Genomic DNA, 19,308 nt, shown 5'->3' on the forward strand with positions numbered 1-19,308 from the left:
TCCGATGTGTGTGCATGTTTGATGATTGCTGTTTTCTCACCGACTCCAGACAACCTTTATTACACGGCATCCACTCGAGTCAGCAACACATTCTCCTGAGGACGGCCAGAGCATACTGGCCGAAACGTCGAGTTGAACACTCACCGGTTCTTCTCAGAACCACACCTCTTCCCAAAAGAGAATTTTTACATGGTGTACCCGCAAACCTACATCTTATGTACTTCCGCCATGCAAAGCTTCAAATCTTACTTAGTCCAAATAAATGTTATTCTGTCTCTAATACAGTTCCGTTAATGAGAGGGCTCTTACTATGTGAATAGCAATGAAATTCCCCTGGGCCGGCTTCCGTTTGCTCTGCCGACGAGCACTTTTGATAATTTAGAAACTGCGCAGCTAACAAGGTAAGGCACGAAACATATCATAAAATTGCTGTTTCGTAGGCCACATAACAATTATCTCAAAGTAATCCGATTATCCCTACAAAGCAAAGCAAGGTTATTTACAGTGTACTACTCGTTACTGTTACCCAGACTACCGACATGGAACTGATAAAGAGGCCAGTACTGACTGGCATGGGAAAAATAAACGAAAAACATTGAACTAAGTCAAAAACTTCAACTTTGACTCTGAATCGATGGTATGGTGTCAGTATACTCTCACTACAGATCGGGGAGGTACTTTTAACTCAGTAAAGGAGCACAATTGAATTTTGGGCAGATATCCATATACGTGAATAAAATACTGCGCCGCCTTTTCTTGCAGCCTAACCTTTACAAAGTATAATATGAAACACGGAAATGGCAGAAAATGTGTTAGAGCAATTCAAGTTCATGTCATTTTCCCATGCGTATTAGATAATATTTACTTCTGGTATTATTAAACCTATTGTTTATTTCATGGACCTTAAACGACCCCCACAGCGGAATTTTTTATGTACAAGTACCACTGACGAAAGAAAACTTACTTCAGGATTCAAGACTTTCCTCTTCAAGATAACTGCTATGATTATGGATCCCGACCCCAGGACGCTGCGAATGTCAAAATATTTATATAGGTATATAACCTATTTGCACTTCAAGTAAGAAAAGTTTTAAAGACAAAATGTCGCAATATCCCACACAGATTAATTTTGACTTATAATTACTTCAAAATAAAGAAAAAACAGCAGAAAAGCGAAAACGTTACTAGCACTCACAAAATTATATATATTCAGAAATTATAGAATTAGCTTACAAAATTTTTATTTTCTCATTCTTTTTACAGAAAAGGGGTCATAAGTACCCAGGCATATATTTTGTGTGTGTTGTGATCAATTCCGAATTGTTAAATATGTTTGGACACTAATTTATCTGTGTTCAAGAAGCAGAGTTCAACTGATCGTGTAGGCTACGCTAAATAATTCCCAGGTAATTCCCACGTGCTGATACAAATACCTGGCGATATGCGATGAACCTTGCACCCACCCACTTTACAAAAGTGCATTGCTTTCAGACATCCAGTATACCAACGGATTTGTTCCATAGAGTTATCAGTTATTTTCGAAAACCCTTTTTTAAAATTACTCCATCCCTTCGGAAATGTAGTTCACGAAAGCATTGGTAGGTTTTCTTTTTGATTTTTTAATCTTTGATTACTTACCTAAGGCTTGAAGCCGTCAGCTCTGCAATTCGAACATCTTGTTGCTGTAATAATGATTTCAGTTCATCACACGATGTTAAATTCGGAGTTACCGTAGAAATGTAACACTAAGAAAATTTAACACTATGAAATTGAAAATGATTTGTTTTATATACAAAAGGTGGAGTGTAGTAAAGCAAGAAATATTCTGTTTATCGCTGCATTTCTATATTTAATAATAGATTTTTTTCGGGGACTCCAAGGTTTTCCCGGCATGGATTTCTGTACAATAAGTATTCTTTGAATAGAACACGACAACAGGAAACTAAAAGGGACCTATAGGGCTTTCAACTTGATAAAAATATAAAAAATCGTATATAAACAGAAAACCCACCAGCTCATCTAGATTGAAATAAAAATCAATCGATGGGCTGAATGCAATTCCCGAAAAATTATAAATGAAGAAACAATACACCAGTGTTTATCCTTGATAACAGGAAGGTCAATTGCAATTCCATGTTTTATACATTGATTCACCCTCTTTAATACTATTACTTACTGAGATTTTCTATACAAGCAAACTAAAGGTGGCTTGATTAATATCTAAATTAATGCATTTGGTTATTTTAGTTTCCACGACTGACACTGAAAAAGGAGCTAACGAGGATGTGCCTTCTAATTAATACGGTTGTACATACTGTTTACTATAATTAGAAACTCAGTCATCAGTTCAACAGCGGGTATTAAAACACACAAAAGCTTCAGTCACAATCCTAAGCCTTCGGTGTATGTAAATGATTTTGAAAGCAAATAGCACCAGTAAACATTGGCCTCTTTCGAAGCAACATAGAATGACTGCAGACACCAATTCATTCTTTGTCGGAAGAACGACAGAAATTTTCGTACTTACTTGGGTTAAGTTGAGCACCGAGTAATTGGGGTTGTTAGATGTAAAGTTTCCCATCTTTTTCAAGCTGGAGATGTGTATGTATATAAGCTTCAATAGCCGCCAATCTATTAGCTTACGGTGATTTGAGTTAACGTTTATAATTACAGACCAACTGCTGCCTTTTGGATAGTGCCTATTAATCCTTACGAGGTGAACCACGAATGCATCATTAAAAACAGGTTGGGCTAGGTCGAACGTTACACGGTTTCAGTGAATGATTATATAAATTCGTAGGTCACTGCTCTCACCTTTGCCTGATATCCAAGTCGAGCTTCAGATAAAAGTACACTCTTTATCATCTTTTAGATGAACTTTGGACAAAATGAAAGATAAGAGTGCTTTTCACCAATGTAAAGTGAAGTAAAACTTAGTTTGGATTAGTCTAAAGAATACAACATACACTACTCCCTCGAGGCTTAAGAGATCTTTAAAGTGCATGGATAATTTGTCGCAAGTCGCAATTAGGAATAATTTTGTTTCACTCTGGGCTAAGGCACAAAGAGGAAGCTCTTTTCATTCAATACATTTATTTGAAAAAAAATACTATGCAAATAACAATAATAACAGATCATGAGGACAATAATCAATTTCACTTTTATGTGTCAGCAGCCTTGGCTAGTAAACTAAACAGGTATTACCCTGAATTTTAATGTTACAAATCTGTAGGTAATACAGGTGCTTTGTTTGGACTGTATTACGTTTCTGAAATTAATGCAATCAAGGCAGAAATTATATTAATGAGTTACGTTTAATTCAAACTCTTTTCAAAATAAGAAAGTGACGTGGCTAGAATATGTATTAATCATACAGCATAGTGCCTTGCTTGATCATTGTTTCTAACATCACATGCAGTTGCATTGATCAAGATTTGTCTGTGTATGAAATACACAAAAATGTTAGTGGCAAATCGATATAACAGGATAAACTTTTAGAGTGGACAAAAGTAAAAGGAAAATAAAGCATATATAATATTTCTATATAATATACAAGTTTAATTAATTGCACAAGCTGGATGATGACCAAGAACTTGTTTCTGCAAGGAAAGATATGATGGTCTCTGGCGTCTTGAAATAAGAGTTCCTGGGAACCAGGCGTGGAAAGCGACTCTTTTATCAAATCAATACCGAGTAAAGGTATATTACGCTTTTGTTAGATGTTCTAAAATCACACGTGTCCCTAATGCAAAGTTACAATAAAATGGACCAAGTAGACTCTACATATGATTCTTAGCCACTATGGAATACACATCCAAACAAGAATAAGCCTCTATGGAATTGATACTGATCGTGAAAATTCCTTGAATTCATGATTTCCAAAATTACACGGGAGAGTCTTACCAAAGCCTCACTTCCAAGTAAGGTTATATATTTTTTTAAAACAATACTTTAACAGTTTTCAAATAATTCGATCGTGCGCATGGGCCTAATTCGTTTTTATGCATAACAGTTGTCATGGCGACCACCAGTTAACAATATAGCCGACGCCGACGAAACTTCTGTAAATGCATCACAAAATGTAATAACGCTACAATTTACAAGACAACAAATGATTTTAAACGTCATGACAACCCCTTCGATTCTGTCCTCAGCTTGGAGGACAACGGCTAACTATATTCTTGTGATCTTCAAAAAGAGTGCACGGAAGCGAAATGTACGCGTAATGAATTATTAGATGCTCAACACCTTCAGCTTGAAATTATGATAAATGTATTTTACTTCGGACGTACGTGTATTTTAGAGTATATTTCCATATGTGCACAAACCTATATTTCCTCGAAACCTAACTACCCGCGAAATATTGTACACTTTTAACACAGACGGACTACTTTCATCTTTAATCAAAGGTTTAAATCTCCTCCAGCACCCAAGCGTCACTAACCCTGTCAGTAGTAGGTCGGGCCTTCGTATGGGATACAACCTGACCGTCGACATAGTTTCTTTGATTCCTTCTCTTGGTTGTGCAAGCGACAATTAACACAATAATCGAAATTGCCATCAGTATGACAGCAACACCGAGCACAATGGCCATATTCTTACCAAGGACCGTCCAGTAGTTGTTAGTTTTAGTAGATGATGCGCAAGTGGTGATGCTTGATGCGCTGGTTGATAAAGTAGATATTGTTGGCGTTGATGAAATAAGTTGGGTTGCGAGTGTGGACATCATCAGGGTGGTGGTGGGACTGGCACCATAGTCAACAACGACAGTAGCAATGTTGGATGTTTCGCCAGCAAGCTCAGAGTCATCAATTGCTCGGATACGGAAAGCCAGAAATAGCATGAGATCCTTGGGGTCCACTGAGAGCATGGTGGGTATTTTCAAGACCAGCATTTCTTCAGACCCGCTTTCTTGCGGCGCTGAAAGGTCACCGGATATGATGTCACTAACATCGATCTCTTTGGCGTTGCTAAAGTCTGAGAAAAGTTCATTGAAGCTGTGGCTGTACCTGAGGTCATACTCTGCCGCTTAAATACAAAACCGGTAAGAATTGAAAAAGAAAGATTGAAATTTTTCTTCACAACCTCAATGACACAGAGAAAATAGGATTTTGTATCATTTGGTGCCAGTAATTTAATTAAGCAAGATAAAATTTCATTCAACAACAGGACAGTGTATAAAGCACCATGTAATATTCGAGACATCTCTCACAAATAACGAGTACACATGCATTCGCAATGTCTCAGTTTTAATTAAAGCCGAATTATGTCACCGTCTTGAGCTGGTCTCGACTTCGATCATTTGAGTTGGAGATTGAGATGTCTAAATTGGGCAGAAACGTTTTTTGTATGGTGTTATGCGACAGAGCTAGACTGGATAGGGTTAGTATTTTGGAGTACCGATTATGTTATGGAAAATTTTTAGAATAGGATTTTTGAGAGGATCACCACTATTATGTGAAGTATGTAGTACCTGTCCCGATATCAAAATCGTCTCCTGGTGCCGTCCATTGCAGCGTCAGTCTTCCTTCATACCTCGAGAAACTCGCCACTCTCAGATCGTTAACCCGTGCTGGCGGAAACATATCCACCTCGTTCATCTTGTCGGGATCTGGTGCTGAGACTACAGTGAATTCTACGGGTTGAGTGGCTCTCATGAAGGCGTCTACATCTACTAACACTGGTTCTTTTGTGTTATCTGACATTTAAAAGAGATTACTAGGAAATTTCTGAAAACGATCTTACAGTTTCCGAATCACGTGTCGAGAGGATCTGTACATGTAGGTGTTTCCGTTTTCGTTTTAGGTTACGGTTCCTTATATAAATGTAAATCAACTGTAAGCTTAGGTACTTTATTGAAATTTTCGCCGGGCATTGTCCATAATTTTGTTTGAGTATTCGAGTAAAACGTAAAAGTGTGACTACAAATACTGGTTACACCAATTGCAAATCTGAAATATTTTAAGTTACCATCTTAAAATCTCAAATGATTCAACAATTGGGATATCGAAAGCCTAAGAAAATATCTCGAAAATAGCAATTTTAGACAATGAGATATCGACAGCCATTCTTACTCCAATTCTGTGGCATCACTCCTCCTAACGTCTGCGGAAAGGTTATCTTCTTTGCTTGACCTACAGCCTTGTTTTCTACCTCGAATGTAACCTTGTAAATTCCGTCACCGGTGAAACTTATAAAATAGGCTGAATATATGCCATCATCCTTTTCAGTATCTGCACCTGGAATAATTAATAGGAGTTTTCATAATATAAAAATAAATAATTTTCAGTTGCCTCTGTTATACAATAATGCTTCGAAGTAATTTAAGACCCATTTAATAAAATCCATTAACAAAATATTTGTGACGTATTCTTCGTGTCTCTCAACGGAGTGGCACGCAACTTCCAGGTGGCAAGCCCCCCAGTAGATACTCGTGCCCTCCGAATGCCCCATTTCAAATGTCCTACTTACGAGCCTCATGCAATTTTCAAAGCCTCTAAAAAATATGGGGACATCCCTCAATGGGAAACCCCCTACCCCCCACCCCACCTCACCCCCACTCCAAATTTCGCCAATTTGCGATTTGAGCGCACACTTTATTCTTAAAAAAAAATCGTACCCGTTCCAAGATCAAATAGTTCCACGACAATAGATTCCGAAAAAGCACCATCCCCGGGCCGTTCGACCAACGCCTTTACCTCCGCCCTAATGACAGGGAGCTCGCCCTGCGTAACCTCGCAGTATATGATTACTCTTTGTTCCGCTGTAAAATTTACCTGAAGGAACAAAAAAGTACAGGATGCTTAGGGTTCTTTAGTACAAACTCAAATATTCTCTAAGGTATGCGTGTTAAAAACTAGGTGTTAAGTTAAATAGTTCATGTAGGTACATCATAGTTGGCTGACAAAGGTCTACTCGAAATATCTTCCCTAGATACTGATAAAACTGAATGGCACCACTGTTATTTCCAGTAAACTTTAAAAAGTACATGCGTCTACTAATTTAGTGCTTTTGAGTTATTTTAATATCACGTCTTAAAGGGTTACAGAAATAGAAAACATCTAGTTCAAGTAAAGTATTTCAAAATAAAAATAAATATGTAACCATTTCAAAAACATCATAAATTTAATGTCACCCGTTATTGTGACTCCAAAATGAATAAAAAGTTTCTGCATTTCCCCGCCCACAAAGAAATCCCCTTTTGGCCGTTCGCGCTCCCAGGATGATTGAATGACGTCGTCGCCAGAATGACGCATGTACAGTGTACATGTACATAGCGCAGAGTACATGTACATGTACATGCAGTATCGCATGCAATAGACTACGTTGTGTTTGATGAAGCTTGGTCCACAGGCAAAAAGTCTTTAAAGCATGTTAGACTATTATCAACTTTAATAGTTTAGGGTTAGTGAATTGTGCGAGACGTCCCCATTGTTATACCTGAGTTTTTCTGATAATGCCCTTGGCTCGAAGGGGTGGTACTACAGGATCAGAGGGCTTGGAGTACACGTGAGCCCGCATCGTTTGAGGCTGCATATTCATGTTTTGAATGTCGTAAAACCAGGTTCCAGTCTAGTACGACGATAGAGAATAGAACTCAATAACATCAGAGTTATTTATGTACATTAAACATCACAGAGGAGGGCATAATGCACGATTTTGTAAAAACTTTCACTTATTTCCAACTCTGCAATAAATGCTGAGACAAATGCAAAAATATTACTTAAAGTCGTGCAACCATATTCATCACTTGGGTCTAAATGGGCACTGATCGTGTTTTAGTCCAGAACTTACCCAAAGCTTAAGGGGTGACCAAAAGACCTGAAGCTAGGTATATCATTTTTTCAAAGTAAACATTAATCACGTCTCATGAAGTTTCGATCCAGAGACAAATTTGAGAAAATACGAAACCCAAATAGTTTTTTGGTATATAATATAAGGATTGTAAGATAAACGGAATATAGACTCCCGCTGGACAGAGCAAAAATGAGTTGTGTTACATTCAAAACATCTCCGCAACGCATGAATGCGATTTTCTACTTTTGAAAAGATCACATTTTAGGCATTAATTTAATACCAAAAGAGACAATTTCTATCAATTTGTTTGGGAGAATAAAAGAAAAATTGGGGGGTTGCCCTTTTTTTGGAGGGAGGGCCACCCTGTATAACCTGATACCGAAGGAAACCATTAATCTTGCCTGATTTCTAGGTGCAATTATTGTTGGTCTTCTCCTTTATGATCAGAAGTTGTTTGTTTCATTCGAATGAAATTAGTGCCAGCTATCGTTTCAGTGTGTTTTTACACGTTTACTACGGCTGTCAACAAGACTATCCTTTCTGGATAAATGTATGAACATATATATATTGGTTATATATGCTAAAGGGTCTAACTCACATCAGTCCCTATACCTGTGCAATTCCTGTAATTCGAATTTCGATTTGCCGACCATCCGTGTCCACGGAGTACTCTGGCCTTCCAGGGTCCAATATGAATCCTTCAGGTGTCCGCACAACCGCCGTTGCCTGCCCAATCTCCCAAATGAATCGGAAAATGGTCTCATAACCCACAGTGTTGTCAATATGCACGTTGTTAGTACCATTGCCATTTCCGCGTAACATTTCCGATCGCCGGACAATCTGAAAGGGTAGCACGTGCAAGAAAAAATCTCGTTTCCGGAAACCACGGTAAATTTTGACATTGCTATTGCGATTTGATGTTGAAGACATGAAATGTGTAAACATGATACACATATTTCAAATGTTGGATATGATCTGTAGTCAAACAAGAACGGATACGAAGTATTTGGGGCAAATCTGGCAGGCTATTAAGTAAACAAAATTTATTGGACATTAGCCATTTTAGACAAAATTTATATATGGGATTTTATGCATAAAATATAAAGAATCAATATTAGAAAGCAAATTCCTGTGCAGCATATCCTACTGAAGGAGGTTGCACAGTAGTCCACATATTCAGAAAATATAACAAAAAATATTGCGCAGTGCGTCCACTGCGGAATGCCATAGGGTTGTGTGCGGAGCTCCTGCATCATGTACTTAGGTTGTCAATGTTATCCAAAAGTGCAAGAGTTATTGAGAAATTTGTAGTTTTGCATGAATGATAAGTCGTTAAACTGCGGGGCGTTTGCAGCAGTGTCACAGAAATTTACACTTATTTGCCTACCGTTATAAACCTTTCCCAGTCTTGAAACTCTTCGTCTTCCATTTGCATGGTCGTAGGTTTCTCGGTTGCTATGGTGTCGTTCTCGGCAAAAGGAATGAAGAAAGAGCCACCGCCACCCTCGCTGGGTAGGTGAAAGTTCTCATCCACATTCGTACTGTAGGCCAAAGCGTCCACATCTACTCCTTGATTTCGAACACCTTCAAAGACCTCACTAAAAAAGGGTGCCGTGTCCTCTAAACCGTCACTCATCACAAGAACCACGCCTCCTGCAGGAGACTCGCCGTTAGTTGACAATGCCTATTTGCGGTAAAAGGGATCATTTCTTTATCCTTTTTTTCAATTTTGTAACTTATGTTGGTTTACTGACTGAAATTTAGTGAAAAACTAATGCATTAGTATTTGGGGTGGTACAAATTTTTCAAGGCAAGTATTCTCATTTTCCACACCTCATAAAAGTCCTGACGTAACATTGATTAATTTTGCTATATATTTTCATAGAATAAACACATTGTGACTCTACGCATTGTTTGACCCATTTTGACCCAATGGAACTCATTTTCATTGGATCTTTTGAGCAATTATTCAAGATACAGCAAATAGAAATGCTTGGTAACAACTAGCTGAAATTAATCACATGCAATGAACGAACTGCAGAACAGTTTGCCTGAAATTCTCTATGCTCAGACTGTCATGCTTAATACAGCTCATGTCGATGCCTGCAGGAAGTGTATTGTGTCGTTAATACAAGATACCTTGTTAGTTTTTGCTTACATCTTTTATTACTGACATTGAGACACTCACCGTCAGTGCTTTCAAAATTCCCGCTCCAATACTAGAATTGCCATCAGCAACGTTAGGTAGTTTGTCCACCAGTTTCTGCCGGCTACTCTTGTATCTGATACAATTTGATAAACGGTGTTACAGCGTTTGGGTCAGCCTCCCCCTCGCCATTATGATGGGCTTTGTCCAAAGGTTTAAGGAACCCCCCAAAATTTTGTGTGTACGATTATGAACGGAACAAAGAGATTACATGGCTTCAACAACGGCGACAAATACAGTGCTCCCTGCACAAAAAGAATCGAACTCCCCTGTTAAGTCAAAATGATCTTTTACCGATATTTTAATTTGTTCAATGGGCACACTATCTAGAAATTTCGATTCATAGTTTAGGAGTCACCGTGTAATTTAGTTTCAGTGCACACGTCATCCCAAAGTCGTAAGTGGAATTCATTCAATGCATTATTTAAATTTACTTTATAGGCTCTAATGGGTTTTCTATGAGTATTTCGGGATAGGTTTAAGTATTTAATGAGGTAGAAAATATAGCAAAAGCAGAGACAATTTACAAAGTTATGGTTGTATGCACATGTCAAGGTGTAGGGTTTATCGGGCATCATGCACATGTACAACTGCACACAAGGTTATTATCATCCATCCTGTTAATTGTTTCTTATTCTGTGATTAGTTATGATTGCTTAAATTTTATTAGATAAACAAATTGTCGTTGTTGATTCATGTTGTTTAATTTGTAACTATTAAAGGCCAAACTCTGTACATTTGTGTACTTTTTGTCGACAGATTAAACCGTGTTCAGCGTGTTCACGATCACCAGCTAACATTCATGTCAAGTTCATGGCATGGACATCCGTCATCCGTCACACCCCCACCCTGGATAATAGCCCTATCAAGAACGTGCACTTTGGATCACAGAATGGGAAAGTTTTCAGGACAGAAGATCTGACTTTTTAATCTTTCGAGATTTGCAAAAGCGGTAGCTTTTATCCACTCCCTGCGCCTCTGTCTCTGTCTTCATGTTAGCAATACGGACGATTCACAATAGTGCGCCTGCAAGAGTTTGCAACGCGTTACAATTGGCCAATCACAATGCGCTAAATTCTTCGACCCAATGCGCGTTTGTAAAGGATAAGCAGATTTCTCGCGTTGTAATTGGCCAACGTGTTGCAAAACCTTAGAGGCGCACTATTGTGAATAGCCAGTATTGGGGAAACAGAAAATATAAAGATCACCCTCTAGATAATTTGGAGGCCTATGGGCTGTCTCATATCTTTTTTTTTTTTTAAATATTAACCCTACACGGCATTGTTTCCTCTGATTTCCTTGGTGCCAGTTGGACGCTCCATTTTGGAGAGTGGTATTACAACTGTGTGAATTGTATTTGTTTTGACCCAAAAGCTGTTGTAAATGGTTCAAAGTTGCTACATGGATGTCCTCCACACTCCCAAAGAACAGAAACGGCATTGAATTTTTTTTTAGGTAACTCCCTGTGTATACAGGGAGTAAACCAGGCTTTTGAGCAGAACAGAGGTAGGATATCATGGAAGGTTTTGATAGTTGGCCGTATTTTTTTAATCAAGTAATTCACAAAACGGCACTCCAAGTTAACTCTGAAGTTAAAGGGAACTCAAAATTGTTCTATTAGAGCGGAACGTTTAATAGGCACGTACCTTCTGAGGTCGTACCTCATGAGGCTTACCTTATTTTTGTGAGTGGCGCCAAAATTGATGCAGAGGCATTAAATGCTACCAAAGCCACCCAGGTATCCATAGGCAGAACATCAGTCAAGTAATAAGCGCTTGCTCGGAGGAGCTTTTGAAACTTTCTGTTATCCTACAGGTTGAAGCATTGACATAAACATAAAAAATTATTCCATTCAATTTGCAAAAAACAAAATACCGGTCTGTTTTTGTACAACTGCTTCGCTACTTTATTTAAACCAGTGCAAGTTAAATAGGTCAACAAGCAACTTAACTGCAACTTACATTCATGCTTTTAGACGCATCCAGAACCAAAACTACCCTCATCTTCTTCACCCGCTTAACTGTGAACTGGGGAAGTGTGGAAGCGACCGTTCGAGTTGGGTTAGCACCATTAGCGAAGTCCTCTGTAGCCAGCATAACATCCCAGGCACTTCGACTGTTGCACAGAGTGTTGTGACGGTTTGGAGCTTCGGGGTTATGCAGGGATCTCACGTCACCGCTAACATTGCTATGGCAAAATCCCGTAATCTGTCGGAAATCATCACAGAGCAGAAAAGCAATGCTGGTTAAATTAAATTGAAATAACTCGATGACCAAAGCTATCAGTATTTAAAGACTGCCAGACAATGAACTAAATTTCTCGTCGTCGTTTGACAATGCAATGTATGTAACAATTCTTTATTACCGGTACCGAACGGTAATGTTTCCTTCTGTTTAGTTTATTCTACATCTAACGCTTATAACCTCTCAAAGTAGGGTTCTTTTTAGGAATTGGACACAATTAACCCAAAAATCCTCTGATTTCAATATAATTTAACATACACTCTAGGGGATGAGGGTTAAAAAAATAGAAGCATCAATAATAGCCTACTTAGCCATTTTGATTTCATTGCAGTCGTAATAAAATCTTCGAAAAAGGCCCGCCTTTAACTGAATGGTGAAATTATAAAAGAATTCAAATTCCAACATTTAGTAACTTACATGATGCACGTATTGGGGAGAAATAGGGTACCCAAAATGGAAATTTTAGTCAGATATACACTGATCACGTTTGCCGAAATTACCCATCAAATTTCACCTGGTCAACGTAGTGTGCATACATGAGTGAGCCCGATGCGCCTTGAGCCTGAACGCCATGTGGTTGAAATCGGCACCTATGGTCCGGTAGGTGTCCCACGTTGTCCCAAATCTCACACTGGATATCAGCTGCAGGTTCCCCAAATGTCGGCCTTTGTTGCAGGTATGGCAAAACATCTCCAGTCACGGCTTTTGAACATCTGGTAGGTTCCACACTTCCGGTGTTGGTGAGATAAAAATGATGATCATTCGATCTGCTTGGGTACTCATCAAACAGACCCCAACGAAGGTGTCCCCACTCGTGCACCAAAACTCGACCTAAAATTTGAAAAGAACATCTACAGCTACCAAAGCGAAAACAAGTGTTGTCCCAAATATCATTGCCTGTAACCGAAGTTTCTCCCATGGCACCATTGCTAATCAACCAAATCATCAGAATCAAGCATTTTGGACTTATTTATTTACTGCAAACTGACTATGTGAAAGTTATTAAATTCATTCTAAATATTGTAATAGCTATCATTTCTCCTTATATTTAGTCATGACTTGTAAATTTACATATCTATTGGAGCTGGGAGAGGCTATTTGCCCCCGAAGACAAGTTACAATATTTTAGTGAAAGTGAATATTAAAAACTGTTTTTGAAAACAATGGATTATAAGCTGCAAAGACAGTCCTGTATTAGGCGAGCTGGAGGTCTAAGGTCTATTTGAATTGAATTTTGGGCTGACTTCGAGTGGCAAAAGGCTGCGAAATATACGCTACACTACGAACACTGTGTTTCGAACGAAAGCCCTGTTCTTGTGGGCGCAAACCATATTCTCAGAAGACAAACAAAACCTTACTGAGATTTCCCCATGGCCCCTGGTTCCCCTGCCTAATGAGCTCCTTCGTTAGATGAAGATAGGACCCTTCCTCGCCGCACATTCCTGGTTGCTTAACAAATGGCTGAGCTGGTATGTAGCGATTGGCCGCAGTATTTACGAGTATATTAGCAGTGTAGAAGCTTTCAAACATTGCTGGGAGGTAAGAGGGATCGTCGGCCCAGGACTGCGGGAGGAGGATAGTAATATCATGGAAGTACACTCGGTGATCACTCGCTTCGTAAAGGAATGCTGAGGCCTCTGTAAACATAACCTGTTGAGAAGATTTAAATTTAATTTAAACTCTACGGAAAGGTTGAGAAAACAGGAAAAAAAGGGAATCACAATGAATAGAAAATACGTGAACAATGCAAACGTTGTAGTTAAAATAGGTCTGTGAATAGGCGTGGAAAGAGCCTGTGCCATTTGTTTGGAGGGAAGGAATTTGCAAATTCTTCTATAGAACCATTTTGATTTATTAAAATATTTCCATAAAATGAAACTATTTATTAACATGTTTAAGCGGAATTATTGAGAATTATTTTACATTGAACACGGTATATGAAATGAAAATTTCAGTAACTCTTGGTAATATTATTATGTTCTTTCATCAAAAAATCACTCTTAACTTGGATAGAAAATAAATTGGTATTAAGACGAATACATTTTTACAAGTTAACATTCAAAAAAAGAACAATATACAAAATTTCAAAATTCATCGACTCAAATCTTAAGACAAAAGAGGCTTCAGCCTCAGGAGACATGCCTACGTCATAATGCAAAAGTATGTTGGCCTGAAGTGGACCAATAAAGCATCATCCACAGTAACAATGTTTTACTGAAGCATGACCCTAAATTTCCCTGAAAATCGGAGCAAGTTACTGGACGGCAAGCGTAATGTCTCAGCTGATGATTATGCATATGACATCGTGTTCAATTTAAAGCTCGTTCTGTTCGAGGTGATGAATGTAACACCTTTTTTGCTACCAATTTCTCTGAGGGAGAAAAATTTATTCCTGTAAACTAATTATTATTATACTCAGCAACTGCATAGTAACTTAGGAAAATCAATTAACATTGATCGCTTTAAAAAGGACTTATGTGAGTCTGCTTTTATCTGTGACCCACCAACAAAACTTGACTCCTTGGTTGTTATGTATAATACAACTTTGCCTTTTGTGTAAGATAGACTGTTATCACCCGTGATCGTGTGCCTTGGTTTACTGATGATGTTCGAGAGGCAAAGAGGCTGCGAAGGCACGCAGATCGGAGCGTAGATGGAGATTATCAGGCCGTGAGGAAGATCTGAAAGCATTTAAATTCCAGAAGAACAAAACCACGTTTGTTATGAATAATGCATGCCTTGAATTTTACGTGGGTTTTATCAATCATAATTCAAAAAATAAACGTAACTTATTTTCAAGACTTCCTTATCAGAACCTGTGTTCTACTTGTGACTTTTTTTTTGAGCGATTGGAAGAAATTCGCCTTGACCGAAGCTTGAGCTGAATCTGATTCCTAAAAGGATATTTTGCGAACTAAGTCTACAATTCAGTATTTGGGGTTACCTATTCCCTATATTTTCGAGACAGCACGCCTGCATGGGTCCCTTGCTTTGTTCGTCTGTTTCTGGCTCTTTGTTGAAGATGAATTTATCCTGCATTCAAGCTTATTTGCACCGTCAAAGAACTGGAGTCGACCTTCGTGGCAGAGCTAGCCCAAATCCTCCCCCGAATTTATATTAAACTTGTATAAGATCTGATAATTAAGCATTACCCTTTTCTAATCATTGTACATTGGTACCCAAAGTAAAAAAAAGTTGCATAATTAGATAATCACTGTTTCCTTGCTCGTGATAAAATTGAGATCTTGTTTGCTTTTTCGTTGCACTCAAAAAAAAATCAGACTTTTTTAATACATCGGAATCACTGATACTCTGCAGATATTTGGATCATAAAAGAATGAAACCAACCTCAATGCCCTACACGAAAATCGACCCAGGTGGGAAAGCAAGAGACATGTATACAGTGCATGAACTTATCTGAATCCATGAACCAGGGATGGAAAAATTACCATTTAAATCATCAAGGATATGTACAGGAGTTTTAACGACCCGACTTCTCCAAAATAATGACGATGTTTCAAGGGGACGAAATTGCAATAAGGAATGCTTTCGGTCTCTTCAAACAGGCAATATTTTGAAGGGAAAGTACAATTACAGGCCTCTACTTATGAGAAACTAATTACATGTATAACCTGAACCTATAAGATTGCTTTCCGGTCAGTGACTTGGGTGAGTGGCACAAGGAATGAAGAAATAAGCGTGATCAAAATTGCTAACACGCAATTCTACAGGTACAGACATGTCAAGGTGGAAATACCCCTCTCCTCTGAGAGGGCAGCGGCATATCCAAATCCCGAGTAAGGGAATAAAAGTGATTTTTTTTTATTTATCCGTGTAAGATTCCTATTCCAGTTGCTCTCCCATGCATGCACTATTTAGATGCACACATATAAGATAACCATGTAAATTATAAAATCGGCCCTCTCCAGTTTTCGAACTTCCACGGCCATTTACACCTTTTAACATTAAAATCTAAAAGGGATTCCTTCCCCTTCTCTTTTAAAGAAATTACTAAATTGCCTAGCTTTCCAATGTTGCACAGTAAATACGTGTGAAGCGCTGAGCTCAGTATCGCATTTGGGTAATAAGGAAGTGTTACTAGGGAAAGCGCCTTGCTTTTCGGAAACATCATCGTCCCCGTTTTCGTTGTAGGAAAATCGTTGAATTATTAAATATGCCACCAGCTGAGACCGATGGCTTCGTTGCTGAACTGAAATTACCTGGAGACCGAAAGAAGTGTGACTAAAGACCTCACAAACAGTCACACTTTGTCTACCTGTGCACTTTCCTATGGGGACTCAGTAGATCGCTTCCCACTGCGTATGCATAGAACAGTTTTATCACGTTCTATGGTTTTTCAAACTGGAACTACCCCAAGTGGCATAATGATATGTTGAAATCTTATTGGCTTTCAAGTAATATTGGGGAGAGTCACTTGGACACTGTGGAAATACGTTTGTTTTCATTCATGTACTAAGGTGAAAACAAGAACGTGCGACATGTACGTTGCGCAGAGTTACCTGCGTGTAGTCGATTAGTTATAGCTTCGATCGGATGGGCCTGATGAAAGTTTTGTTGGAAAGGTTAGATTAGACTTCAGAATTTTTTGTACACGCATTTTATTCCTACAGCTTACTTTTTATTGTCAACTGTTAAACTAACTTGAATTCTTACCCAGTGACTGCTATAAAATAAGAAGTGCTATTAAATAAGTTGCAACCGCCCATCTGAGGATGAGTAGTACGCGTTGACTCGTAGCACCCGAGTCAATTCATGCTAAATATCAACCTCAGTTATTATCTACCTCTCATCTTATCTACATACAACTCATCTGTAGGGCTGTTCACGTTGAATTGTCGCAGAGCAAAAAAATTACAAACTATTATCACAATTAAAATATCACACAGTATGGATGAATTAGTAAGCTTTGCAGCAATGAATATTTATCAGTTTTATGCAGTTTCCGATCCAGAAATAATGTCATGACACAATAATTGTCACAATGACGTTCTGAAGTATATTTTCGTTGATTAAGTAAGTTGGTTTAGAGAACCATTTCAGGAATTGGCTAACTGATACAATGCTAATTTTGTATTTTTTACACTCTGGCGGCTGTCTAACAGATAACAAAGCCATTGAATTAAATCTGAAATGGCCGGTATATGTTTATATTTTTTTCTCCAATTGTACATGGGTATTTTCTGCTAGCAACCGGTTTCTTCCGTCTTATGTGTAGGAACGTGGGACGCGCACGATGCTCTTATCTATAATGGTGTGATTACAGTGGATGGTCAGTTGTACGTTCAAACAAAGAGACCTTTGCCAACTGACACCCTGAATTTAAATTTAGTGGGGGAAAATGTTTACAATCAAGCTGGCTGGGAGGTAGGGCAATTAAACATCTACTCATGTGAGCAAAGGAAAAACTGGGCAACTTGGAAGGATTTAGTTTTTTTGCACTGGCCAATAAGAACAGTCACTTAATAAAGACCAGCATGCTTTCACTCTTTCACGTGAATGTGTTTACATTAAAAAGACGGACCTTGGAAATGTCTTGTAAACCCTTTAACCGTTTTCATTCACTCATTCTTTTTTCAATTAGAGGTACATTAGCAAAATCGTTGGACACTCGTTTTCCTATCTTTTTCCCCTTTAACTGTATTTTGGGGACCTATTGAAAGATGTGTTCCCGAACTAATTCTGAATTACATGAACCAACTTCAGAATGACCACTTTGAAATGAAACATGGTTTAATATATGATAATTTTATGTGTCTTTGGTCTCACTAACTATTTGTGTATTTAAAGACCACTTAAAAGCATGTCGTTTTGTGTGATTTTGGCAACCATTCTTCGTATCCGTGTAGCCTGCAACTAGAAATCCCGTCAAAAACCATTGCATGGGTCATCAGAGAAAATATATTAGTATTCATCTCTGCTCACAGCCATCTCAATTTGTTGGTACCAGATTTTACAAATTTGCGAGATTCACTTCTACCCACTGGATTTTATTTGGCTGATAAATCAGCAAGGACTGGGAATATAGAAAGATAATCAATTTATCGCTGCTAAGAAAATTGTCTGCCCAAATTCATCCCGCCTTGACCCTCACATTGAAACAGACATGTACATTCTCAATAAATCGGTAAAATCAGTCAATAGTTCTAATGATATAAAATATTTCTGTTTCCTGCAACAGCTAAACTGAACGGATTTTTACTGTCTGTGACTAATATGCTACTGAAGCCACTTCTTTAATTTTTCACCAATCACGACAATTTCATAATTCACTGGTCATTTGTTTGACCTGTAGTGGACATCCAACATCTGAGTAATTGCAAATATATTTCCAGGAAACTCTTTCGGTTGATAAGGACAAATTAAAAAAGCAAATTAAAACTGCCACAGTTTTTGCCCAATTGCATGCAGTATTCATTTGCCATAATTACATCCGTTTCGATGCAATCGGTCGCTTTTCGAGGTATTGTAGTGAAAAAAACCGTCTCCAGTATTTTTCCTGAATCGATGGTGGAAGCGCAGTCTTTCAAAAAAGCTATCAGTCATGACTTGAAATGCCCAATGTCGATGTTCCTTTGTGTATACCAGTTAACCTGCTATTCAATTTTTCTTTTGCCAGTTTATGGTCGTTTTTGGGTGCCTTTAGTGTTAATGCAAATTTGAAAATAAGAGCATAATTGTGATATAATCTGAACAGCCATTCCATGGTGAATCGCGTGACATTTGGACAAAATGTTGAGTTTTAATGCAGTACTGTTGCTAACATGGCACTTATTCACCTCAAATTACCACGTAATTAAGACAAGGCATTGTGAATGTATCTCTTAGTTTTTTATTTGATCACTTTAAAATGTTTGTTGTTTTCTTTATCACGGTTTCTTTGACGTGACTCGCGTGACAGGATAGAAATGGGGATTTTTCATATCCCTTGATTCTAAAAGCATTTCCTATGAATGTACAAATGTGCTTAAGTAAATTTTTACCGAACTAAAAACTTAATACTCTGACCTAATCCATGAAAAGGTTACATTGTACAAAGTCTCT

The 19,308-nt window shown here is 38.2% G+C and overlaps 1 protein-coding gene and 1 long non-coding RNA gene across 2 annotated transcripts in view; both read right to left on the reverse strand.

The window, feature by feature from the left end:
- Nucleotides 1-874: 874 nt before the first annotated feature.
- LOC110989767 (uncharacterized) lies at nucleotides 875-2,662 on the reverse strand. Its single transcript, XR_015425077.1, has 3 exons — nucleotides 2,528-2,662; nucleotides 1,639-1,682; nucleotides 875-1,028 (listed from the first exon to the last, which is right to left on the reverse strand). It is a non-coding gene; the product is annotated as an uncharacterized LOC110989767 (long non-coding RNA).
- LOC110989764 (calcium-activated chloride channel regulator 3A-1-like) overlaps nucleotides 1,800-19,308 on the reverse strand; it is a 36,079-nt gene continuing 18,570 nt past the window's right edge. The window contains exons 2-13 of the mRNA XM_022254379.2: nucleotides 13,605-13,896; nucleotides 12,761-13,077; nucleotides 11,965-12,210; nucleotides 11,679-11,812; nucleotides 9,986-10,079; nucleotides 9,185-9,481; nucleotides 8,410-8,637; nucleotides 7,441-7,572; nucleotides 6,620-6,776; nucleotides 6,075-6,239; nucleotides 5,474-5,698; nucleotides 1,800-5,028 (exon numbers count right to left, since the gene is read on the reverse strand). Of these exons, the coding sequence (XP_022110071.1) occupies nucleotides 4,412-5,028; nucleotides 5,474-5,698; nucleotides 6,075-6,239; nucleotides 6,620-6,776; nucleotides 7,441-7,572; nucleotides 8,410-8,637; nucleotides 9,185-9,481; nucleotides 9,986-10,079; nucleotides 11,679-11,812; nucleotides 11,965-12,210; nucleotides 12,761-13,077; nucleotides 13,605-13,896 (2,904 nt within the window). The 3' untranslated portion in view covers nucleotides 1,800-4,411. The remainder of the gene's footprint in view (nucleotides 5,029-5,473; nucleotides 5,699-6,074; nucleotides 6,240-6,619; nucleotides 6,777-7,440; nucleotides 7,573-8,409; nucleotides 8,638-9,184; nucleotides 9,482-9,985; nucleotides 10,080-11,678; nucleotides 11,813-11,964; nucleotides 12,211-12,760; nucleotides 13,078-13,604; nucleotides 13,897-19,308) is intronic.

This window comes from Acanthaster planci, linkage group LG04, assembly GCF_054643075.1.
Source record: "Acanthaster planci isolate LZ-2023a linkage group LG04, COTS_SCS, whole genome shotgun sequence".
Taxonomy (NCBI): domain Eukaryota; kingdom Metazoa; phylum Echinodermata; class Asteroidea; order Valvatida; family Acanthasteridae; genus Acanthaster; species Acanthaster planci.